This window comes from Astyanax mexicanus, chromosome 15 (genome assembly GCF_023375975.1).
Source record: "Astyanax mexicanus isolate ESR-SI-001 chromosome 15, AstMex3_surface, whole genome shotgun sequence".
In the NCBI taxonomy this organism is placed as follows: domain Eukaryota; kingdom Metazoa; phylum Chordata; class Actinopteri; order Characiformes; family Acestrorhamphidae; genus Astyanax; species Astyanax mexicanus.
Genome location: NC_064422.1, coordinates 2,932,501 through 2,958,660, shown reverse-complemented (window position 1 = coordinate 2,958,660; position 26,160 = coordinate 2,932,501). Strand labels below are relative to the sequence as shown.

Here is a 26,160-nt window from a genome sequence, read left to right as displayed (position 1 = left end):
TGGCCGTGTCAGAAGAAGCATACACATTGTAATCAAAACCATTACATTACATTACATTACATTACATTACATTTCATTTGGCAGACGCTTTTGTCCAAAGCGACTTACAATAATGTAGTACAAAAGTAATTGGAATTAAGATAACCCATTTTTAGATAGGGCTTAAAGGAGGTCGAAGGGAAATAAAGGGATAGAGAAGTGAAGGAGGGGAAGAAGGAAATGGGGTTAGAAGTAGTTAGTGTGTTAGGGGTGTTAGGAGAGTAAGTGCTCTTTGAAGAGCTCTGTCTTCAGGAGTTTATATTAAAGATAGTGAGAGATTCTCCTGATCTGGTAGTAGAAGGTAGTTAGTTAGAGGTGTTAGGAGAGTAAGTGCTCTTTGAAGAGCTCAGTCTTCAGGAGTTTATTAAAGATAGTGAGAGATTCTCCTGATCTGGTAGTGGAAGGTAGTTTGTTCCACCATTGGGGAACTCTGTATGAGAACAGTCTGGATTGCTTTGTGTGAATGTTTGTTTGGTAAAGCGAGGCGACGTTCACTGGAGGAGCGCAGCGGCCGGGAGGTAGCGTAAGCCTTCAGGAGCGAGTGCAGGTAGGAAGGAGCTGTTCTGACATCACCTTGTAGGCGATTGTAAGAGTTTTGAATTTGATGCGAGCATCAACTGGTAGCCAGTGGAGCTCAATGAGCAGTGGGGTGACATGTGCCCGTTTTGGTTAGTTGAAGACAAGACGTGCTGCTGCATTCTGGATCATCTGGAGTGGTTTTACTACACAGGCCGGGAGGCCAGTTAGCAGGGCATTGCAGTAGTCGAGGCGTGAGATGACGACCGCTTGTACCAGGAGTTGGGTGGCCTGTTGCGTCAGAAACGGTCTAATTTTCCTGATGTTATAAAGCGCGAAGCGGCAGGATCGAGCAACTGAGGCCACATGGTGCGTCCACTCTAAACCATCAACTCTAAACTTTAAAACCAGTTAGAGGGAATCAGCGCCATCCTTTAAAACCATATTTACCATCCTCCTGAACGAGACCAAGTGCTTGATAAGTGGCGATTTACAACTGATTTTTTTGATCGAGGAGACGAGTCTCCCAAAGCAGGATAACTCCTGCTGGATCAGCTCATCTTGTGAAGGGGGCACATTAGACAGGACAATCTTTTTAAACGGGGTACTCAAGGATAAAACTGGGGTAAACTGATCATTAAGAACAATACCAGTCTGTACCTGTTCCCTAGCTCTCTCCACAGTGTTCAGAAAGAGCACTACTGCACTGTTCATCCGCGAAGCGGACACAATATTAGAGTGGCCAATTACACATCCCTCGGCCAAACAAGCGTCTTCCACGCTCGCCCGGCACTCAACTTTCACGCCGTGCTTGCGGGACAAACTTTCACACAGCCGGGTAGTGTGCATGTCGGCGGACGCCATGCTCACGCCGACAGACAGACTCCCTGCAGGATAAAACCCGCCCGCACACGCTGACACCCACCACGCATTCACACACACTTAAACCAGCTTAAATAAAATAAACTGAAAACACGCACTCACTGAGAAAAAGTTTGGCAAAAAGCCAACTGCACCTCCTCACACACAACGCTCTCAGCTCGACGCTCACTGCTCGCTCGCTCACTCATGCGCAGAGAGAGAGAGAGAGCAAATCTGGAAGAGAGACCTATATCTTCTCTCAGGTGCCCTCAGTTCAGAAGGTCACCCAAGCAGCATCCTGCACTGCCCCTGCAGGCCAGGCTGTATTACAACACGGGGTCGTAACACTTGCAACTGGTCACAACAAGACTAGCCAGGTAGAAATGACTACTTCCTCAAGTGTCATACAGGGGAAGGGTGCTAATTATAAACAACTTAGCGGCATCCACTTTGTGGCACAGATTAATGGTGTTAAATGCTCCACCTGGGCTACTGTCTGAAATTCAGAGGAAAATGGTAGATTTTTTTTTGTCTGGACACCATTGGGTCAAGGCTGCTGTGCTCCATTTACCAACACATGAAGGTGGGCAGGGTCTAATAGACCTTGAATGTAGAGTTACAGCCTTTAGGTTAAAGGCTGCACAGAGACTACTGTATCACAAGGACATAGAGTGGAGAGCACCTGTCTGTGCTCTTCTGAGGAAAGTTGGGGGTATGGAGTTAGACCTCCAGTTGTTTCTTATGAAGCTGGGGGGTTGAACCTAACAGGGCTAACAGGGCTTGGGGTATCTTGGCCTTTTCTCGGAAAGAAGGAATAGGAGCAGGACCATGGGTGGCAGAGGAACCTATCTTTCACAATCCCAACATACATACAGGCTTGGATTTTTCACCAAGCCTCAGGAACTGCTTTATATCAGCAGGGGTCAGCAAGCTGGGCCATCTGCTGACTCCAGGTGAAAGAGCTTGGAAGACCCCTCAGCTTTTGTCTCAGCAGACTGGTATAAAGTCTGTGAGGCTGTTGAAAAGATTTGCTGACCAGATACAACAGGAACTTTCTGCATGTTAATGCAGCCGCAGAGTGAAGAACTTCCCAGCTTCCCGAGGGTACGAGTGTCTGCAGCTGTGGGTGACTGGCAGGAACACCGAGGTATACTCCTGACTTTCTCTACTCCAAGCCTGGGAGAGTTCTTCACTGTCAGTGGTAAGGCTCTGTATGAAGTAGCAGTAAAGGTGAAGAGCATCAGTTCTTTAAAAGAGGTGAGGGAGCACCGGTGGCAGGGTACATGGCATGGCTAATTTCAGGTGGGGGGTCTTATATAAATTATAATAAATAAATAAATAAATATGTTGCTCACCTGAACCCCCTTGTTGATGATGGCTGTTCTTTTTGTGGGAGGCCTGTGGCTGTAGAACACGTGTTTTCTGGGTGTCTGCGTTTGGGACCTTTGCTGGATTTGATGGCAGGATTGTGTGAAGCATTGGGTGCCACTTTTGCTATGGATTTGTTTATTCTGGGTCCACGCTACTCCTACTCTCAACGTCAGACATCCTGTCTGCTGAACTTTCTATTTGGACAAGCAAAGCTAGCGATCTGGCTCACAAGGCGTAATAACCTTCGAGATGAAGGTGTAACAAACCCTGAGTTGCTGTTTAAAGCCCTGGTCAAACAATGCATCAATGTGGAGTTCTCATATTATAAACTGATGAACGATGTTTTGAAGTTTCAGACTGTATGGTGCGTTAGGGACACGGTGTGTACAGTGGTTGATGGTGAATTGATTATTAGAGTATGAACTGTACTATTTTTGTGTTTGTATTTTCAAGAATTGGGTTGGGTTTTTATGGTGTAACATTTTTTTGATATATTAAAGTTCATGTAAAAGTCAAGTCTTTCTTTCTTTCTTTCTTTTAAAGCATGCGCCAGCATTATCATAAACCACTCTAAGAGATCAAGGTGATTACTGGAACAAGGAGGATGCACAAATGTCACCTGAGAAAGTTAGTGATCATTTTGTTTATGTTAAATGTATTTGGTTTTGAACAACTATCAGTGATTTCTATGCAGAAAATCTAACGATTTCTGTTGTATGGAAATTTCCATACATTAGTAATTAACCACTAGGGCCCTTACACCCATCTTACACCCTGCACAACACGCATTGTGATGCTCATTGCTGTCTTACACCCTGCCAACAGTATATTTTCACACTTTCAGCCTGTGTTGTTTAAATAGCAATGGTGCTTGTGAATATATCTACACAGTAGTACACAAATGTACACCTTGTGAAATAAAATTCTATATAAACACAGCGTGAATGAGTGGGTCAGTTTCCTCAGCTGAGAAGTGTTGGACATATCCAGGTAGCTGCACTGTTTAATTAGCAATTCGCTTTAATTAATGAAGAGAATTAGTATGTGTCTTTTGTGTGTTTCAAGCTGCACAAGGTGTACTTGTTGTAGTTGTATGTCTTCTCTGTTTAGATAGTCATAGCAGATTAAATTATGTTTCCTGTTATAACTGATCAACTGAGGATCTTTTTTTAGAAATTAGTTATTATTTCACTGTATTACACGACAAAAAGAAACATTTGGTCAGACTAATATTTTGTTGCTTTTTATTAGATTACAACATCAAGCACATCTGATGAACAAGGATTCCTCAAAATCCCAGTCCCACAGAAACCCGCATACTTCTTCATTAACCGGAAAGATTGGGAGAATATCAAACATAAAAGAAAGCCAAGAGGTTTTAAAGGACTACAGTGGACAAATGTAGTCGCCAAAGGATTGCGAACCATACATCCATATTGCTCAATTGCATTTAAAAGACACAAACTTAAAATGATGGGATCCAAAAAAGCAAGCCCTGAATTCTGGTGTCTCGGTTACTGCTGCTTTGAGGAGCATTGAGATTTTTCAGGAGAGATGCCGGGAAGACATTATATATCTGGATGCTGAATCCACAAAAAGGTTCATCTCCTTTACCTGTTGCAACCTATCGTACCTGTGACCACACCACAGCCTTAGTAACATATTTTCTTGAGGCAATCCAGACAGATGTTGCACGGACCTGTGGAAGAAAAGGCATGAGGGTACCCATAATGCTTATTTGTGACAGGTGAATGGTATTAATGCAGGCAATATGTTGATCATTTGCAGAGAAAAGTCTGCAGGCATACCATGAACCACTATTACACCTTTGCCAGTGGAAAAGCAACAAAAGAAGACTTTGAACTACTAATACTTCATCGCTGAGAATTGGATGACATGGTGGAAAGTGCTGCTGTAGTGTTTTCCAGTCCATCCAGTGGGCCCAATGTTGAAAAGCATTTCAATAATTTGCAGTGTTGGCTGCAAAATAAAGGTTTCCAACTGGATGAGACGGCTGAGTACCACAACCAAAAACTAAAAGACACACAGGTAAAAGTCCACTTATTCTACAAGTAAATTAATTCTTCAGTCTTACATTAATCACAAAATCATGAAAGTGTTCATCATTAGCAAAATAAAATAATTAATATCGACAATGTTTTTGCTTGAAAGAGAGCAAGAAAAAGCTATAAACAGGTATAAAAGAATAAACGTTTTGGACTAGTAACCTTTTTATGGAATTGTACTCAGTCAAGGTCAATAATTTAACTTTCCAATATGTTTTATTAATTTGTTAAAATTAAGTATATTATGGAGGGCATAACAGTACATACTGAGGTTAATAAGATCTATCAACATTGACCAGAAAAATGTTCCTCTTTTAATTGAAGGTTATCAAGGGGAGCAACAAAATTGGCACACATCTCAATGAAGTAATTTCACAAGCTCCACCTGAGATGGAGGATGGTGAACCTAACCTGTACTTTTGCAAAGGTCTTGTGTCCCACATTTCAAAATATCTTCTGCCATATGCTTCATTGTGGACTGTCATAATACTAGGTCGGTAAAAACTCTATACAATAACAATTATTTTTGCGATGGGCAGTATATTTATGCCAATAAAATATTGTATTATTTATTTCAATGCATAGGTGACCTTGGACGACATGGCACAGGACATGTATACAAGGATTATACCAGGAGATACCAAGTCCTCAAGCAAATCAAAAGACAAGTAATTGAAAAGCATTCATTAAATAAATAAAAAATGCTAACTTTATTTAAGTCTTATTTACCTTAACTATTAAATTATATTATTCTGTGTAATTATGTGATTACTTTATCAGAACATAACAGAAGACAATAAAACCCAAGGAATAATGGAAAAGAGCCAGTGGGACCTGAAACACATCCGTTTTAGGGGTTGCCAGCTCACCAGATTGGATGACTTGTTGTCAAGTAGCAAGTAGCCCACACTGCCCTGCTGAAAGAGTATGAGGACAGTAAACGGGTCCTTAAGAGAAAGGTTTGCACATCAAGTCTCATATATGGTCAAAAATTTACACACAAAGCAGTATGTAGCCTTTGCATCGTGTTTGTTCTACATTCATTACATGCAGCTCCTTGTGGAAAAAAAAACAGACAGAAGATTTGGTGTCTGTACTTCAATCCCAGTTCAAAGGGAACAGTTTTATCATCCACCACCAAGGGCGTAGGAGCGGGTTTGATATTGGGGGGGGGGGGGGAACCAAAGCCCACCCTATTGTTTCATTTGCAGAATTACTTTTAATCCTAAATAATTATTTTTTTCTGTATTCTGTATTTATTATTAGTTACATCCAAATAAAGGTAATTTTACAACCTAAACATGTTACTCCACATTACATTTACTGTTGCTAGAAAACATTATACGTGAAAGGTCTGAATTATATACAAAACTGATCAGTTATCACCTAATATTTAAAATAATATAACAGATTTCATTATTATTATTATTAAGTATGTATTGTATGTTGTATATTTACATTTTCTCCAAACTGAGTAGCATTGTGTCCCGCACTTTTAATTGTTTCTACTGAAAGCACTTCTTATGATGGAGTCCTTTTATGAAATGTAACTTTACGTTTCATAGGGTTTTTTGTCAGAAGTTAATATAAACGTTAGATGTCAGGACACATGTTCTTACTGTAAACTACAAATGAACAGAAGTCAGATTAGATCAGTGTTTCTTAAACCTGTTCTTACATATTCTATTGCATACTGTAGAGCTTCCTCTGCTTTAAATGCACTTAATAAAGTAAGTGGTGGTATGATGTGTCTAATAAACTGCTGGATATACATAATGATTGATTTATGATCAATAGGGGGCTAAGAGATTTTAACAGGTAAACTCAGTAAAGGACTGTTTATTAGCTAATCAGCTGGATCTGATGGAAAACACAGTTTTAAGGGCAGTGATCAGGGTTAAGAAACTGCTTTAAACTACAAACATTACCCAGTGTTGTACTAAATTCTGTCTATCCCCTACATCCAGCTTCTAGCTGACTGAGTTATCTAAATGAATGAAAATTAAATAGTTATTAGCTAGTCAGGTACAGGGTGAGCTGAAAATTATATAGTTTTGTTTTTCTTAAACTAAGCTAATTCCAAAGTTAAGGTAACTGACTGTCACAGGCTGTATTTTATTAAGCGCAGAGTTGGTATGTTTTGATTAGTGCATTTTTAACCAGCTATCAGAAACATAGCAGTTTACATGGTTAGCCTACCGTTACCTTTCTTTTAGAAAAATCGCTGTATATTTATACCTGGTTTAAAATCATCTGCTGCATCCCGATCGCGCTGCTTAATCTCACAGCGGGGGAGGGGCTTCCCCCCACCACTCTCCCCCACACTCTCCTGCGCACGCCGCAAAACCAGCAAGCTGATTGGCTGTTTCTATTGAGAGGCGGAACTTAATTCCTGAACCGACTTCGTGATTGGCGAGATTCCCCATTTACTCAGCGGTCACCTGTCTCCTCATCAATAGTACAGCTGATCTGAGCGAAACCCACCCCCCCCCCACCCCCCCCTTCCTACGCCAATGTCCACCACAGTGAGCTGCTTTCTCTCCAACCTCATCAGTGGCTTACAGGGGAGGTATGTTTAGCATTTTATTATCTTAAAATTATTGTTGCAGTGTAAAATACAATAACCAAAATATTGATATGATGTGTTACTATGTGCTTATAGAATTATCAATTAAACTGTAACATGATTCAACTTTACTGCTGAAAAATGTCTGAATAACACTACAATATTGTTACGGGAGAGGGTGGTGTTGGATCCAAGTGCAGAGCAACATGGTTGTTTGTTTTTGGATTTATTAAATATATTTATTTAATATGTTTACTTAGGTATATTTATAATCATTTGATTATTCAATTATTTCAGCTATTTATAAATGTGTTTTAATAGTGTTTGTTTCAAAAGGGTGTGCTTGTGGAACTTGGTTTGGTTTTCCACAGAGGAGACTGGAAAATAGGTGGAAAACAAAACCCTGAAGAGGTGCACAAAAAAAGGCGGGAAACAGAACAAAGGAAATGACACAAATTGAAACACAGCTTTTTAGCTTCAAATAACTCAAACCAAAACACAATCAAACTCAAAACGGACTGAGCACAGATCTACTTTTACTTTCTTTTGAGATCTTTTATATCTTTTTTGTGCTGCTTTCTTTTCTTTTTTCTTTCTTTCTTTCTTTCTTTCCTTTTCTTTTCTTACACCCACTGTTACCGGTCACCCCTCTTTAAAGGTGCGACAAGAATGAGTGGTTTGAGTGCTGCACAGGTGTGGCTGGTCGCCACTGATCACCGCTGGGGATTCTGGGACTTGGAGATTCGGGACCCAACTCCACTTCTTTTTCCCCTCTGTTGCCCAGCTCCCCTGCTGGTGGCCAGTGGTGCAGCACTGCCCATCACAAATATATTTTGTAGTTGTTCTTACTTTACTTTTTTTTATTTGAGTTGTTTGTCCAACCCCCAAATATGTTTTATTTAACACAGGAAGTTTAGGATATGTGTCATGTCTGGTGCTGAAAGCATGTCTGAGTCCCCCACATCCAGCGCTATCTGCGATTCCCACAGTAACAACTACAATACCCAGAACGCACCACTCCATGACACAACACACACTTCCGATCACATGACACATCACATGACACCACCAGGAAGTCCCGAGTACTGATTATCCTCAGTATTTAAGGACCATGCTCACGCTCACACCTCGCCGAGTATCTGTTTGGTAATTCCTACAATACAAAGCGTTTCTCTTGCCCTTGCCTTTATCCGTGTATGATCTTGTTTTTGTTTTTCTACCGACGTTGATTTTTGCCTACTCCCTTGTGTTGGATATCCGTGTATGACCAGGACTGTTTCTACTACTTTGGATTTTTGCCTACCCTGTGATACTGCCTACCTGTGTATGAACTCTGGACTGTCTTCCGTTTATGGTATGGTTTCTCTACACTGTGTATTATTGGTACTGACCCTGTTTCCGTTGACTACCCCTGTCTGCTCTATAACTTTTAATAAAGTTATTTTATTGTATCTGCACCAGTCTCATTCCTGTCTGGCCCTGACAATATGAACCAAATTGTAAGAACCTGTTGAAAAAGTACACTCTTTCATTCTGAAGCAGGTCCCCAGCCCTCCAACACATAAATCTAGACCTAATCTTCACTCGTAACTGTGACACTGACTATTTGTCTGTCGCCCCCTTGCACCTCTCGGATCACTATTGTGTGCAGCTCAATGTTCCTATTTTGAAAAAACCCACAGCTACTCCTTCCGTGGTCTCGTTCTGTCTAAGTCTTAGAGACCTCTCAGCAGACCAGTACTCCTCACTGGTGACTGATGATATGCCTCCAATAGGCTCATTTTCATCCCTCAATGTAAATGATGCCACTGATACACTCTGCTTCACACTAAGCTCCTGTTTGGACAACTTCTGTCCTCTAACATCTCAAACCATTTGCTCAAGCAACCACAGCCATAGCTTAAAAATGACACACTCGGGGAACTACGCACTAAACTCCGAGCTGCCGAAAGAAAATGGCAAAAAAGCAAAACCATGCAGACTTTAAAAAATACCAACTGCTCCTGGCTTCTTTTTTAGCCAACCTCACAACTGATAAAGCTGAATTTTACCACAAAACAATCAGCTCTCTCATAGACTCCCCGAAACTATTTGCTACATTTAAATCACTACTCAACCCTCCACCTCCTCCTCCGGCTACCTGCCTTACAGCTGAAACACTTGCCTTATTCTTTACTGGGAAAGTGGAAGCCAATATCAGCCAGTTTACTGATGTAACATGTAGCAGTCCTACTACATGTTCTGCTGCATAGTGTATCTCTACCGAAAGTGTCACATACTCCTCGTTCTCTCCTCACACTGAGAACGAGACACTGGCTCTCCTAATACGTAGTCGTCCTACTACGTGTCCACTTGACCCAATTCCTTCAGGCCTGCTACAAAACATTGCACCTGCAATCATTTTGGCTATTACTCACACAATCAATGCCTTCTTAGCTTCCAGTGTATTCCCGACTGCTTTTAAACAAGCACATGTGACACCACTGCTTAAAAAGCCTTCCCTCAACCCTGCTGAGAGAGCTATCCTCAGCCCACTCTCTATCAACTGGGGTCCCCCAGGGTTCAGTACTGGGACCCCTTCTTTTCTCCATATACACCAGGTTATCTGCTCACATGGCTTTTCCTACCATTGCTTTGCTGATGACACCCAGCTATACCTGTCATTCTCACCTGAAGATCACTCAATCTCTGCATGGATGAATGAGCATCACCTTCATCTAAACCTTTTAAAGACTGAACTTCTGGTCATACCAGTATTACTAGCAACTCTCTATCTCTCCCCGACAAAGGTTGCTAGGGGTGTTATGGTGGATGACCAGCCAAAACGGGCACATGTCACCACACTGCTGATTGAGCAACATTGGCTACCAGTTGCTGCTTGTATCAAATTCAAAACTCTTACAATCGCCTACAAGGTGATGACAGAACAGCTCCTTCCTACCTGCACTCACTCCTGAAGGCTTACGCTACCTCCCGGCCGCTGCGCTCCTCCAATGAACGTCGCCTCGCTTTACCAAACAAACATTCACACAAAGCAATCCAGACTGTTCTCATACAGAGTTCCCCAATGGTGGAACAAACTACCTTCTACTACCAGATCAGGAGAATCTCTCACTATCTTTAATAAACTCCTGAAGACAGAGCTCTTCAAAGAGCACTTACTCTCCTAACACCTCTAACTAACTACCTTCTACTACCAGATCAGGAGAATCTCTCACTATCTTTAATAAACGCCTGAAGACAGAGCTCTTCAAAGAGCTCTTACTCTCCTAACACCTCTAACACACTAACTACTTCCAACCTCATTTACTTCTTCCCCTCCTTCACTGCGTCGCAGCTCGAGGTTGCAGCTATGAAAGTTAATAACACACTAAATACAACCAGGGTCATTGTTGTTATTTTTGTTTTATTGTTTTCCCTAGGTAAGGAGGGATGAGGTGGAAAAGGAGAGTACACAGGTAGTTACAGGGCAGGGGTAAAAAGTTTTTAATCCCCCAATCAATGCATCTGTTTTTCTGCCCCACCCTTCCAACACCAAGTCCTGAATTCTCTTTATTTTATAGTTTTATACACTTTGTCACTCCAGAAACTAAGTCCAGGAGATCTCTAAGGTACTGTGCACCTAAAACTGATTCTGGCTGCATTAGCGTCTTCTTATTTAAAATGTGGATTCTTTTATAAAATCTGATGATGCTGGAGGGTCTCCAAAAACAAAACAAAACAAAAATCTGCAGATGTAGAGGAGGGACTTCAGCCTCGCGTTTCTTCCTTGTCCTTCTGTTTTTCTCTGTTGCCGTACAGGGCAGTCCTTTGTGAAAGAGAAGGAAAAAAGAGAAAAGGGGGAATTCTGTTCTGGCTTTGTTCCCCCCCAGTTACCCGTCCCCTTTCCCTCGGTGTCCGTGTCTCCTCGACGGTCTGGAGGCGGAGCAGGGATTCAGAGTTTCAGTTTTTAAAGTATTATCAGTTTCCTGGAGGGTGGAATGGAATCTGCTGTGGATGAGGCTGAGTCTGTACAGCTGCAGAGAAAAAGAAGAACACACCAAATAATTTGAGCTGAAATATCAAGAATAATCTCCAACAAATGCAGATAAGATGCAGTGGAAAAGCCTTTAGCCCTTTATTTATTTTATAACTACTATTATTAAACGCACACTGAGACTTAAATAATGTCAGTTCCAATAAGGTGGGTAAATTCAGCTCTAATCAACTTTCTGCAAATAAACAGTGACACGCAGTAGCAACCACCAGACTACCAATCAGAAATCAGGCTCCCACATTCACTTAAAAGCGCCCCTTTGACAAGATATGTTTAATTGGCTAAATGGTATCAGTGTTTCACAGAAGGTAAAACAGTCACATTTTTTTTATATTCAGTTCAGTACATTGTATTCAATACTTAATACAACTATTTCCCTCACAAAAATAAAATGTCCTAAAGAGGCTCATTATTATTATTATTATTATTATTATTATTATTATTGTTATTATTATTGTTATTATTATTATTGCAGTGTGCAGTAAACAACTGCAGCATTTATATATCATACCTGAAGAATGTCCTATATATAGGAAGTGCTGCACGCTTAATTGGTGGGGGCCGTGTTGTGGATGCTGTGGAGCGGATACAGGGCCGGTTTAGGGAGGTGGGGCACGCAGAATAAGACCTTGTTCACACTGGTTATGTTACACTACACTGCAAGTATATATTTTTTCTTTTACAGCCATTATTAAGGGTATTACACTTTTTTGTTTTATAATCAAATTACTTCTATTTTCAGGAGTTGTCTTATAATGTGTTCCCCAATCCAATCGTTTAAAAGTGGAAAAATAGTTTCATTTAATATTTAACTCCTAGTATTTAAAACTTAACATGGGTTACAGTGGGTTAGTCAAAGGATTTAAAGAGTGCGAGAGTTCTAAGTTTGGAAGTTGGGAGGCTTTATAAAATAACACTCTTCCTCCTGCAAACCTCCTGCAGATGACAAAGAATGCAGCTGTGGGAGGAATATTTGATACATATATTTAGAAGTGTGCACTCAACAGGTTTATTATCATATCTGCTGAAAAGATGTTTAAAATGAAAATAACACACAAGGACATTTTTCCCCTCAGAAAACAGGTTTGGGAGAGAGGACATATTTAAAGTTGATAGAAGGGAGATGCATCTCAGTCTCTACTTGTCTCAAGACTGTAAAGGTAAGCAATCTGTTACCATTTATTTATTATTTCATTTATTTTATTATGAAAATATCTCATATTGCCTCACTGTTTTTCACAGTTACAGTTTCCAGACCTACAAGACAATGAAGTGTTCAGTTCAGATGCCTGTTCTACCCATAGAGACAGTGGCAATCATACTAATGATAAGTATGTTCTTTAAATGTTTGACTTTCTTAAAAACTGCCTAGAAATTTTGATGGAACACTTGACAGAGTTTGCCAAATATTTATTGTTTGTTTTAAAACCACAGGTGGGCTTTCAAAGATGCAATCAGGTAACTGCATATTTTCAGTTGAGCTTTGCTAAATTCTTAACATCTTTACAACTTTACCTATTTTCACATGTCTTTCTGAACAATTTGGCAGTTATTCTTTACACTGTGAAACAATATTATTAGGAATAAACCAAAAGAAATGTGAAATTTTAAGCGCAATTCCAAAAGTTATTTGTTAAACCATTATGCCATATTTTATTAAACAGAACATAGAACACATTTTTTAGTATTTCGTTGAGAACAGTTAATCATTTAGAACTTGATGCCACAACACATCAAAACAAAACAAAAAGTTAGGATTATATAAATATACATTTTGTGAAATTGTTACATAATTGTATTATTTAGATTCAGTTTTTCTCAGATTGTTGAACCTCTGCTTATCTTTGCTTCAAAGAGACTCTGTCTCTCTAATGTGTTTTGCACTCAGTCAGATGCTCCTCCAGCTGTTTAGTTTTGCCTTATCCCAACGCTACACATATTTTAACATTTTTCTTTTTACATTTTTACTAAGGTTATGGATTTTTTTTTCTTTTTCTGTAATTATGCAATTTGGGAGATAAGGTTTCGTGTAACTAGAAAAAGAAGTTTCACACTCTCTCAAATGATTTTCATTTTGTTGACATCTTGGCACCTATCCAGAACACCTAGCGGACTGCTTTAAGTAGTGACCTTGTACTGGAGAAAAAGGGTGTTCCTCTGTGCCACAAAATTCCTCTACTGACTCATTACTTCAGTACGAGGAACACATTTACATTTGAATGAGTCAAAACCTCCAGCTGCTTTACCAGGTAGAGATCATTTTAAGTTAGAAAGTTACTGATAAAACTAAACAACAACACGTTTATTCATGGAATCAGGATATGATATTGTTTTTCCTCTTAGAACCACTTTGCCAGTCTCATATAAAAGTGTTGGTGATTTGTCTGGAGAATCATTTATTTTTAGAAAGGATGCCCACTCTCTTTTTATACAGCTGTCGAATTCTTGATCATTAAGTAATGATGTGTTAAAGCTCCATCTAAAGGTCTGTTTATGTTGTTGGTTTGAATTCCATATCATTGAGACAGGTGAATGGTCACTTGTTGTGATAGGGTGAATTTGTACATGTAAAATGTTTGATTAAATTACTAATTAGACAATGTGTAAATATGATTTATGTACTGTTTGGTTTTTGGATGATTTTGTTGCCACCCATCACTAAGACCAAAATCCTGCATGTTCTGTTTTATTATTCCAGTTGCTTGAGTTCTGAATATGAGCTGACTGGTCTAAAGATGAATCTATAACTGTATTAAAAAAAGCCTCTGATTATGATTGAAGAGTTAGAAATGAGGAAATGAGGGATTGTCAGTGTTTGGTCCGTAGATGTTAGTAATGGTAAAAGTGTGGTTGTTAATGGTGATATTTATGATGATATATTGTCCATCTGGGTCTGTGATTGTAGTAGTGTGTGTGAATGTGATTTTGTTATGTATTAATATGGCTACACCTATTTCCCTAGAGAGTGACTGTATTCCACTGATTTCACTTTATGTTGATCTGATTCTGTTAGATGAGTTTCTTGTAGGAACAACGAGGTGTGATGTAATGATGGATAGTTATAAATACATATTCAGATATGTATTCTTATGTATATAATTTGTATATATATATTTGCATATATATTTCTTATTACAATATATGTCATTTTCTACAGTTGGACCTAAGTCTTTGAATATTTATAAAATATTATAAATTGTATATTTATAAAATTATTGTTGAAAATAAAACATTAATAAACACAATTCCACATTGTTCCACTTACAATATATTCTCACAATATATTTTGGTGAACAGTATAAATTGTGTCATTATTAGCATAGGGAAATTATTAGCAAACACTGAAAAGGGAAAGATGGAGAAGGATGGATGAAAATGGGTGGGGCTGTGTTTGAGATGGGCAGAGCTACACATCATACAGCAGCCAGTCGGCAGAAGAGCTAGACTTTTGTAAGCCATTGATCTGTCCATGTTTTTACACAGTTTATGACAGACATCATCAGAGTCATCTGCTAGCTGTTTTGGTATTAAATATTTTATATTAAATCTCTTGAATTTTCCCACAGCTTCATCACCACCTTTATTTTACCCATTTGGCACGGGAGCAGGAGACACTGTCTGTCCTCCTGCTGATGATTCAGACTCATCTGTTATTAACCTAACCAGTCCATTCTCTTTCTTTGGACGATCATACCCTCAGATATATGTGAGTGGAAAGAGATTTTAACATGCATTTAACATTAGAGCTGATGACCAGAGAATTTTCATAACTTCTGTCTTGTCTCTTGCAGATCAACCACAATGGATTCTTGACATTTGATCAGGCATCCAGCAGCTATACTCCCATTCAGTTCAACAGCAGTTACAGTGGAAGAGATATCATTGCTCCATTCTGGACTGATATTGATAATAGACTAAATGGCATTATATCTTATAATCTGTACACTGTGGGAAATGTGCTCTCACGGGCCACACAGGACATCAACCAGTACTTTACAGGAGTCAGCCTCTCTATTCTGTGGGTCTTTGTTGCTACATGGGATAAAGTGGCTTACTTCCCAAACTCAGGCACGGTAAGATGTCCAGAGCTGTAAAATGCATATTTAAATGCAAGTAAATAGGTTAGAATTGTTGCTATTTACACTCCTCCTCCTACTACTACAACACAATAAAATACATTCTCTAAAAATGGTCATGGTACAGAGAAAAGGAAATAGATAAAAAATAAAACAATAAGGCAATTTATTCTGTTTTGCATAAAAATAAGATGTAAGACAAAGAGAATCAAAAGCTCTAGAAATATCATACATGAGATTTCTCCTGACACAATATAATAATTATAACCTAAAATACTGTATGTACAAGATGCATTAAACAGAACAGAAAATTAAACAACAATGCATCGAACCAACCAGGCAAGGACTGGCAGACAGGACGAATTCAAACAAGCCTATCACTAAGGCCCTGGGGCTCCAGCGTACCACAGTGGGGGCCCGTTATACACATGGAGAAAGCTTGGGGGTCTGGCCTATCAAAGTGTCACCAATAGAGTTTAAATGAATGAACATCAAAAGAACTGCAGGCCTCGATTTCACAAGTAAAGATCAATGTAGCGAATTCAACAACAAGAAAACACTGAGAGCTGCAAACTACTGCTGACCAGAAGAAGAACACAAGAACACAAATGTGTCTCCTACAGTGGTCAAAACACATCTAGATGACTTCCAAACCTTTTCACAGAAAAATATTATGTGAATTGATTAGTCAAAGGTATAAAAGTCCTGGAGGAGATCAGGATCGATTTTCAAAGCAAAAAATCAAGTCCACCTCTGAATGGCTAAGAAAAACTAAGGATTTTAAATGACCAGGTCAAAGTACAGTAAAAAAAAAGAAAGGTACTTTAAAAATGACAGTTTCTGAACAAAAATCCTGTAAAGGAGCAAATTTTTTGAAATGTGGGAAGAAGAATAACTACACAAAAACAGGTGATTTGAAAGAAATTACAGGAATTACAGGTTACAAGTATAGTTTTAAAATTCCCCTTAGACCATAAAAAAGCTTGGGGTAACTGGCAAAGGTCAGATTAAAAACAAAAGCAGATTCAGTAGAATTGCAAAACCTGAAAGACATGTCCCACAGTGTGACTTATGTTTTACTTTTCTCTTTTTTCCTTTAGGAATCATCTTTCCAGGTGGTCTTGATCTCTACTGGCAGTTCTTCCTTTGTGCTGATGAATTATGGGGTCATTGCCACACTAAAGTCCACCACAGAGGTAAACTCATTTAAATATTTCATTAAACACAAAAGAAAGTAAAGTTTCTGATTTACAATTGTGTTTTAGGCCGGGTACGCCAGCTCCACACAGAACTTTACAATTCTGTGGGAAACCAACAAAGTTGATGTAAACCTTTCAAGCTCGAGCAATGTGGGCATCCCAGGGCGCTGGGCCTTCTGGGTTAATGGAGCACCAGATAACAGCATTACAACCAGTAAGATATTTTTGGGGATAAATACTAAACATACAGTGGCTTGCAAATGTATTCATACCTCACTGTCGTACTTCATTACCTATTAGCATTTCTAGCCAAAACCTCAGCAACTTTACTATTTAAGCACTGTTACAGTTAACAATGAATAACCATCATATGTCTCATATCATATTAGTGTAAAATCCTGTAATATTGCACTACTGCCCCAGTCCACATGCTTCTCTCGCTATCAATGACAGGTCTGTATCTTCTGGCTTGTCAAAAATAGATGTCCTTCAGTTGTGGCTTAAAAAATGAATTACACTTTCTGACTGTAGGCGGAGGCATGCCACAAACAAGTCATGCCTTGCATAAATCTGCTTTAGGAACTTGTTATTTTAATAATTTCACATTTTCAGAAATTTCATCTTGTGCATTTACAGCTTGTGAAAACTTTCCTTGAACTTTTTCACATTTTGTCATCTTAAAACCACAGATTTAAATATATTTTATTGAGATTTTAAGTGATAGACCAACACAAAGTTGCACATAATTATAAAGTGTACTAAAAATGCTTTTTTCAATTTTGTTTTTTAAAATTTTATTAAAAAATACATAGTAGAGCTAACTTTCGCTGCAATTTACAGCAGCACATCTTTTGGGGTTTGTCTCTACCAGCATCCAACAAGCTCAGCCAGGTTAGATGGAGAGTGTCTGTGAACAGCAATTATCATGTCTTGCCACCAATGCTAAAAGGGATTTAGATCAGGATTTAGGGTCATTGTCTTGCTGGAAGGTGAATGTCCTTCCCAGTCTCAAGTGTTTTACAGCCGCCAGGATTTCCCTGAATTTATCTTCACCCATCTTCCCATCAAATCTGGCCAGCTTCCCTGTCCTACTAAAGAAAAGCATCCCCACAGCATGATGCTACCACCACCTTGTTTATAGTGGGGATGGTGTGTTCAGGGTGATGATCAGTGTTGCTTTTCTGCCACACATAGCACTTTGTATTTAGTCCAAAAAGTTCCTCTTCTTCCACATGTTTGCTGTGTTCTTACATTTCTTGTGGCAAACTACAAACAACATCTCTTACAAACGACTCTTCCATGAAGGTCAGATTTGTGGACAACTTATAGTTGTCCTGTGGACAGAATCTCCCATCTCAGCTCAGGGTGACCATTGACCACTTGGCAGCTTCTCTGACCAATGCTCTTCATCTGGAGCTGTCAGATTGGGTGGACAGCCATATCTTGGTAGGTTTGCAGTTTTAGAATCCTTTTCCCATTTTGGATGATTCATGATGCTTTTTGTTCACTAGTGTTCTCTAACAAACCTGATTGTACTGGATTTTATTTAGAGATTTCAGAGTAAAGGAAGCTGAATACTTTTGCATGTCACACTTTTCAGATTTTTATTTGATAACATTTGGAAACACAATCATCATTTTGGTTCCACTTCTCAATTATGTGCTACTTTGTGTTGGTCTATCAATTAAAATCTCAATAAAGTCTATGGTTTTAAGATGACAAAATGTGAAAAATTTCAAGAAAAGTTTTCGCAAGCTGTAAATGCACAATTCTGAAAATGTGAAATACTTAAAATAACAAGTTCCTAAAGCAGATTTATGCAAGGCATGACTTGTTTGTGGCATGCCTCCGCCTACAGTCAGAAAGTGTAATTCATTTTTTAAGCCACAACTGAAGGACATGCTTTACACATCCATTTTTGACAAGCCAGAAGATACAGACCTGTCATTGACAGCGAGAGAAGCATGTGGACTGGGGCAGTAGTGCAATATTACAGGATTTTACACTAATATGACTGAGTAATAGGATATATATTATGAATGTTCGTTGTTACAGAGTTTGCATTGTTTTACTGCCTGCTTGAAAAGTAACAGTGCTTAAATAGTAAAGTTGCTGAGGTTCTGGCTGGAAGTGCCAATAAGAAATGAAGTATCACAGTGATTTTGTAGATGTTATATCTTAACACTACTACAGCACAGTGTGCAAAAAACTAGCAAACTAGCAAGAAATAAATACAAGTGCATGGATTAATTTTATTTTGATGTGGCAATGTAAAATAAACAATTCAACTACTATAAAACTGACAATAAAACTGTATTATTTTAGCTCTTAGCACAACAACCCAATTCAGTTCCACATCTGCTACCAGCAGCACTATGGGTATGTAACTCTATGTCTTTGTATGTTTATGATCTTTTAGTTTGTTTTGTTCCAAATATATTTTATAAACCCAGCAGCGCAACAGGTTTGTAATGACTTCATTAACAAATTCTCTAAGAAGCAATTTTATGTTTTATATAAGTAAATATGAGTTGTGTATTTAAATTGCACTTGTTTGATTGAATTATTTCAAACAGCTAAAAGGATGTAAATGTTGCTAACTATCCATAAATGTATGATCTGTGTTGCCTCATATTTATTTCTGAAAATAAACTACATATAAATAAACTTAATAAACACAAACTACAGTTTTTTTATATTATAAAATCCCTATCTATGTATTATTTTAGCTGCCAGCACAACAACCCCATTCAGTTCCACATCTGCTACCAGCAGCACTACAGGTACAGTATGTAAAGCTTTGTTTGTGTGTTGTGATAGTTATGATCTATTTGCTTATTTTATAAATGTTTTCTAAAATGAGTAACAATCTAAATAAACCGAATGAAGATAAACTACAATGAAAACCTAAAATATATATATATATGGATATATGGAGATTGTTAAAATGTTAATTAAACTGTATTATTTAGTTTTAAGCACAACAACCTCAGTCAGTTCCACACCTGCTATTCCCAGCACAACAGGTATGTAGCAAGTTCTTTTTTACCTTTAAATGTGATAAAGTCTACACAACATTTTAGACTAAGTTTAAATCTTATATATATATATATATATATATATATATATATATATATATATATATATATATATATATATATATATATATATTAGCACATAAATGTAACTGTAATGAGCAGAACAGTACTACATTTTAGTGTGTTTCTTGTAGGGCATCAACAAATCATGTAATTTAAAAAGAGTGACTTAATTATTGCATCCTGGCCACCAGAGCGTTTAAGTAGTGGACATAATCATGTCACACAGCATATATCCCAGAACTAAAAAAAATAACGATATGTGTGGCATTATGTCACTTATCCTTTTTCTATCTTTCCTTCTCTCCACCTCTGTGTTTTACCCTCACAAAGCTGGAATTTGTGGATTTTTTTATTTCTTCTACCTTAACTTGGACTTCTTTTTTGTTGGACTGTTGATGTAAGTTGCAGTTTTTTTTTAAGGGCTGATAGATTTCCCGTGCGATCCTTTGCACCTGGTGATACTAAAGTTCACAGTCTTTGGGGGACTACTTCACCATAGGCTCAGTTGGTGTGAGCGCGGCATGGTTACCGAGCCACCCAACATGAAAAGATCTCCTTAACCACTGACTGCCCTTGCCTGGGCATTGTCCGCCTTCTCTAAGAATAACAAACCCCAGCGTGGTTTGGGAAACCATGCCCCTTGTTACGTGCCAGCTTCAACTAGCTAAAGCTGAAAAAGTGTGCCAGCAGGTCTCGCTTTTGGAAATGCTGTATGTCACTTCAGAGGCACTGTTAATTTAAACTTAAAATGCGTAAAAAGACAGAGGTTCTGAGTGATCCTGGACCAAAGGGGAATAATCCATTATCTCAAACATCTCCTGTTTAAAGTGCTGTTTAAAGATCTCAGAGTAATCAGCCCGATTTCCCTGCACAAGGGTTTACAGTGCTTGACCGCAGGACATTTCCTTTTTTATTCCTATCGCACCAGCATACCATCCCTTTCTACAGTTTACAATCCAACACCACATCTTAGTTTAAAATTCTCCTATTTGATTTCTCATTGGCTCTGGTCCCCCTGATGGTGTTGAACATAATGTCTGGCTCATTTGCTCTGGGGCATGCTCTGGCAGACCACTGGGCCTTACAGTTCCATGTCAAAGCCTGGTGCTTTCCATAATGGAGTAGAAATGTTCATTAACCCTCACCAGTCCATTCAATTCATAGGCATGTCACTGGAATCTCGCACCATGTCAGAGAATCTAACTACAGAGTGCATCTGGCGCATTCTGAACCTGGCTTCCTGACTCTATGTGAAGCAATGTGTCATCCTCTACTTTCTGGGAACATTTTTAGTCAATGTACAGAATGTGCTGCTTCATCTGTTGGCACTTTGACCTTGTCAGATGTGGGCACCAAGACTGGGTCTGAGCCCAACTGATCACAATGGACCCCTTCACTAGAGTCTTACTGAAAACAGCCTTATGTTGGCAGTGGTTTCTGCCAAACGAGTCAGGGAACATCATGCATTTTCTGTCAGCCCCCTGTCTGTGCCTGGTGTTCTCTGAGAATCAGACGATGACCTTTCTTTCGTGCCCTGTCCATGCACTTAGGCATTACGTAGCAGCAATGTAGTCTGTCTTCTGCTCTGACTACTGTTTCACTGGCTGCAGTGCAGGGATGATAACATGTCACTAATTTATAAGCACCAAGTCTTAAGCTTTGACACTCAAGTCAATATGGGCAAGTGTTAATCAAGTCCCAAGTCAATATGCTTTTATTGTAATTACGTCTGAGTACAGGTACACAGTGTAACGAAATTACCTTCCTCCGAAACCATGGTGCAACATGGAACGACAATAAAATAGACAAACATAAAGTGCAAAAGTGTAACGACGGAGTGACATAAAAATATATAACACTACAATAAATACAGCAGATGAGACAGTTTAACAGACAGGACAGTGCAGTACCGATACGTTACAATGAAATGTGTATAGTGAGGATAAGGTGCAGAGATGTGTAACATACTGTAACATATAGAACATACATGATCACAGCAGTTACTGAGCTAGAGAATTTATAGTTTTTATAGGTTAGGTTTAGTTCTGTGTGAGCCTATTATAGGCTATAAAGTAAGTTTGAATTAATTAAAAACAAAAATAAACCTGTATGTATTGCTATATAAGTTACGTGATTGGTGCGCCACTCAGAATTTTTTCTAGTTACATTTAAATAAAAACGAAACGATAAAACAAAAATTTAACATGTAACTTAACTTACATTAACTTAATATTTTACAGAAAATGCATGAATTCCAGTATTTTAAATAAACTTAAGTCAAGTCAAGTCAAGTAGTTTTATTGTCAATACTGCATATGTACAGGACATACAGAGAATTGAAATTACGTTACTCTCCTTCCCAATTTTACAGCAAGTACAGATAATAGATATAATAAATTAAGGCCAGGATCTAGTGTCTGCCTGTATCTCAGGTCTTTCCTGCAGTAAGTTCCAAGACAAGTCATGTGGATCGGGTCCACATGTTTGCTGCAATAAACAATCCTTTGCCTAAGCAGCATCTTTCATACTTTTACCATCCACTATCCATCTGCATTGGTGGACAAGAGAATGATTTCTCTGTGGGTCTACCATACTGTAAAAGCATCTGCCAAATGTAATGCAATCTGACTTTGTAATAATGATTACATCCAGCCCCAAAATGTGGTGTGGAAGCCCCTCCAGGCAAAGTATATGTACACAGTTGCACTCAAACATTCATTTGTTTTATCCATGATAAAAAAAACTCACAATTTATACATATTGTCACATCTTTACAACTTAAGAAAATAAAGAAAAATAGGAAAAACACAATCCTACAACAGTGACATCATAATCAGAGGTGTAATATTTGCTTCTGACTGTATATTAAATGCTTAATAAAATAAATCTCTATAATAAATAAACCTCTGATCATTTTAGTTCTTAGCACAAAACCTTAAATTAGTTCAACAACTGCAACTCTCAGCACAACAGGTGTGTATTGCTTTGTTTAGGATAAGTTTTGTTTAGGATAAGTTTTTTATTATTTTGTATTATTTTAGTTTTCAGCACAACAAATCCAATCAGTTCCACACCTGCTACCCCCAGCACTACAGGTAACAGTTTGTGTTTGTGTGTTTTTAATCTTTTTGTTTTATAAATGTTTTACAATAAATAATATATACATAATATAAAGATAGATAGATAGATAGATAGATAGATAGATAGATAGATAGATAGATAGATAGATAGATAGATAGATAGATAGATAATTTGCCTGAAATGATGTCCAAGAAAGATGTCCAATAAAAAAAAAGAACAAAATATTTTCATAAATAAGAATACAGTAAAATAAAAAATGGACACTAAATAGCAATGCGGCGGCGGGAAGTACAGGTGTACCAGTGACTGATTAAAATCCTGACAACAGTCAACAGTCAGTCATAAGGTGCTTTCACTGCACTTTAACCACATGCAGCTCCGCTCACTCCTCACTCCCTTCCTGTGTATAAAATAAACCAATCGGTGTGTTACTTGTCATTCCCTTTAAGAGCCAGGTGCCCTCTGACTTTGGCAGATTGCTATTTTAAGGGAGCAGCACTTCTGCACTTCTCAGCAGAGAAAAACTGACCTTCTCGTTCACTCTGTGAAGGTGCATGAGCAGGTTATTTATGGTAACAGCAACGCTGCATGTTCATGTGTGCATAACAAGCGGGTGTCGGTGTATTGCCAAGATAGCAGTGGACATCTGACGGCTGACTACTGTCAGGGTTTAAATCAATCGCACCAACAGCATCAATAGACTGTAAGGTAGCAATGAGCATTGTTACGTGCCTTGCGGAGGGTGTGACATAGGGCCCTAAGCATCTTATGTCTGTACTAATGAAGTTATGGAACACACCCGAGTAATCACAAACACCTGTCTGAAATGTGTTTTAATGATGTTGGAGCAGAGGGTCATGAAAAATGAATGTATGTGTGTGAGACTGTTGTTTTTAAACTACTCTGTGATGTTTTTTTAATTAATTGATATTGATGCGTGTGTGTGTTTGTGTGTGTGTGTGTGTGTGTGTGCGTGTGTAAATTAGATTCTTCCACAAGTGGTATTGTTGGGTTGAGACTGAAAGTCACCACAGGCTTAAATTTAACAGACACCAACCACCAAAAGATCTTTTTACAACAGGCAAGTGAATGCTGTTCCTTAATTTTACTTAAATAATTTAAACATACTGGACTGGTAATATATTTGATAAGATTTCCCTTATTTAAAGTATGAAATACTCACAAAGCTAAAAATCTATATTTTTCAGCTCATTGATGAACTAAGCAAGAGAGGACTGCAAAATTCTGTCAGAGTGAAAGTGAAGCAAGTTCAAAAGATGAGCCCATGATTGGGTGATACATAGTACATAGGACCAAATTCTCATATTATAGTGTAAATAATATAGTGTAGTTATTCCTACAGTTTGAAATATTATAAATCAAAATCACAGATCTCCTTATATGTTTCAGGGACAGAACAGCCCCACCCATTAAAAATACTTGATACTTGATAAATTGTATTTAAAAAAGCTAAACAGCAGCTACTTACACAGGTACAGGTGCTATCTGCACCCAAACCACGTGATCAGTAACATGAGTGAGGTCGGCAGAGGAGAGTTTAAACTAACAGTGAATGGTATGATCCACTTTAGGGGTGTGAAATTGTATTACAGGATTCTCTCAGGCATGGCTACTGTACATTTATTTTTTACCCTCTTTAGGAGGGTCAGACCCTGTTTGTCTAAATGAACCTCATTATCAATGTGGGACAGTCAGTTAACAATTATTTGTGATTTTGTTTATGTGAAAAGGTTTTGTGTGGTTATAAACTCTTTCATTGTTTATGTAATTGATGTGTTGTTCTGTATCTGAACTTAATCAGGATGTGGGTATTTCTGAGTAAATGCATGACAGGCATTCCTAAAATGCTTGAGAATGGCAGAAATGCTGTTTTAGACCATGATTTAAAACCAGTTTAGTGCACTGCTGGAAATGCCACGGTTTTCATGCCTGCTAGACTCTGTGGTACAGAACTCGGACCTTTCCGTTCCCGTCTATGGACAAACTCTGATCCTGCACTACAGTTCCCAGCATGCATTCGCCAGTGTCACATGTTCAGACTCAACCAATCCCATCTCACTTCACGCTTATACCCGAAATATTTTCATCTGCTTATGTATATAAAAGCCTGTTTGTAATGCTTGTTTATTAGTAGTTTACAGAGCTTTTTTATTCTGATTGTATTTTCTGTGTATGACCTGTATTTTCTCTTTGACTGCATTTTGCCTTGCCCTTCTGCTTTATTTATATTTGTAATTTTCTGGCTTGTTGAACATACGGTTACTTTATTGGTTTGTAATTTGGCTCTAAAGTTTTTTCACACTGTCTCTCTGGTTTTGACCCACGTCTGTGTTACGACTACGCTCTTTGTTTATCTTCCTTGTAATAAAGCCTCATTTAGATTTTACCACGAGGGTCTGACTCATATCTGTAGTCTTACACCAGTATCTGTCTACAAAAGGTGCATATGTGACCATTATCATTAGCCTTTGGAAGAAGAGGCTAGCAGTGACTGATGGGGCCTTATAGCCTGCAGACCTGTGCTTCATTTGTTGTTTTTCTAAATTTAACGAGAATTAAAAGGACATAACACAGGTCTTGTTTAGTTCATAAGCAACATGTAGTATATAAACATTTTCTTAGTAAAATATCAATATTAAAATACATACAAATAGCATTCCTTCAGAACTTTCCTTACGAAGACTAATATTATTTATAGTTCATCATTTCAGCAGCTGGTTTTGGCTAAAAGCATCCAGGAGAAATCTGGAACTAAGCTTTGTTCTTCAGACTAGCTCACATCATCTCCACTACCTTCTTCAGAACGAGAAATTCTTTTTACTGTAATTTAAGTATGTTTACCTGCATCTGTTCTAATCTCATCTGCATGTTTTACAGGTTAAGTGCTTTATATTATAATATTATATATATTTTTAATTTGGAAATAAATCAATTTAAGCAACAAAAAAAATCTGAGAAGCTCAAAGAGTCGGCTCTTTTTAGTGAGCCGAGTCAAAATGGGTTGTGGAGGTAACGGTGAACGGCGTGCTGCTTCCCTCTACACGCCAGAGTGGGTAATGCGCTGCTAAGCATCTGAGATTTTTCCAAGCAAGTAAAATTATCTAATTTCAAGGCAATAAAGCTTCTTTTTCTTTGGTAAGAATTTTTGTTTTGTTAAGTTTTGGATTATTTTAGAAACAACATTATCTTAATCAGTCTCACACAAAGAGTCACCATAATATAGTTTA

The 26,160-nt window shown here is 38.3% G+C and overlaps 2 protein-coding genes across 2 annotated transcripts; both read left to right on the top strand.

Annotated features, from left to right (window-relative positions):
• Positions 1-2,475: 2,475 nt before the first annotated feature.
• On the top strand, positions 2,476-19,109 carry LOC125781304 (uncharacterized). The gene is made up of 8 exons (XM_049465047.1): positions 2,476-2,695; positions 11,221-11,332; positions 12,698-12,786; positions 12,890-12,913; positions 15,022-15,161; positions 15,247-15,528; positions 16,632-16,944; positions 19,056-19,109. The coding sequence occupies exons 1-7, from the start codon at positions 2,476-2,478 to the stop codon at positions 16,767-16,769; spliced, it is 1,005 nt and encodes a 334-aa protein (XP_049321004.1). The 3' UTR covers positions 16,770-16,944; positions 19,056-19,109.
• LOC111192426 (uncharacterized) lies at positions 19,106-25,319 on the top strand. Its single transcript, XM_049465046.1, has 6 exons — positions 19,106-19,109; positions 19,460-19,513; positions 19,703-19,756; positions 22,873-22,926; positions 23,899-23,993; positions 24,121-25,319. Exons 1-6 carry the CDS (start codon positions 19,106-19,108, stop codon positions 24,199-24,201), a joined length of 342 nt encoding a protein of 113 aa, XP_049321003.1. The 3' UTR covers positions 24,202-25,319.
• The last annotated feature ends 841 nt before the right edge of the window (positions 25,320-26,160 follow it).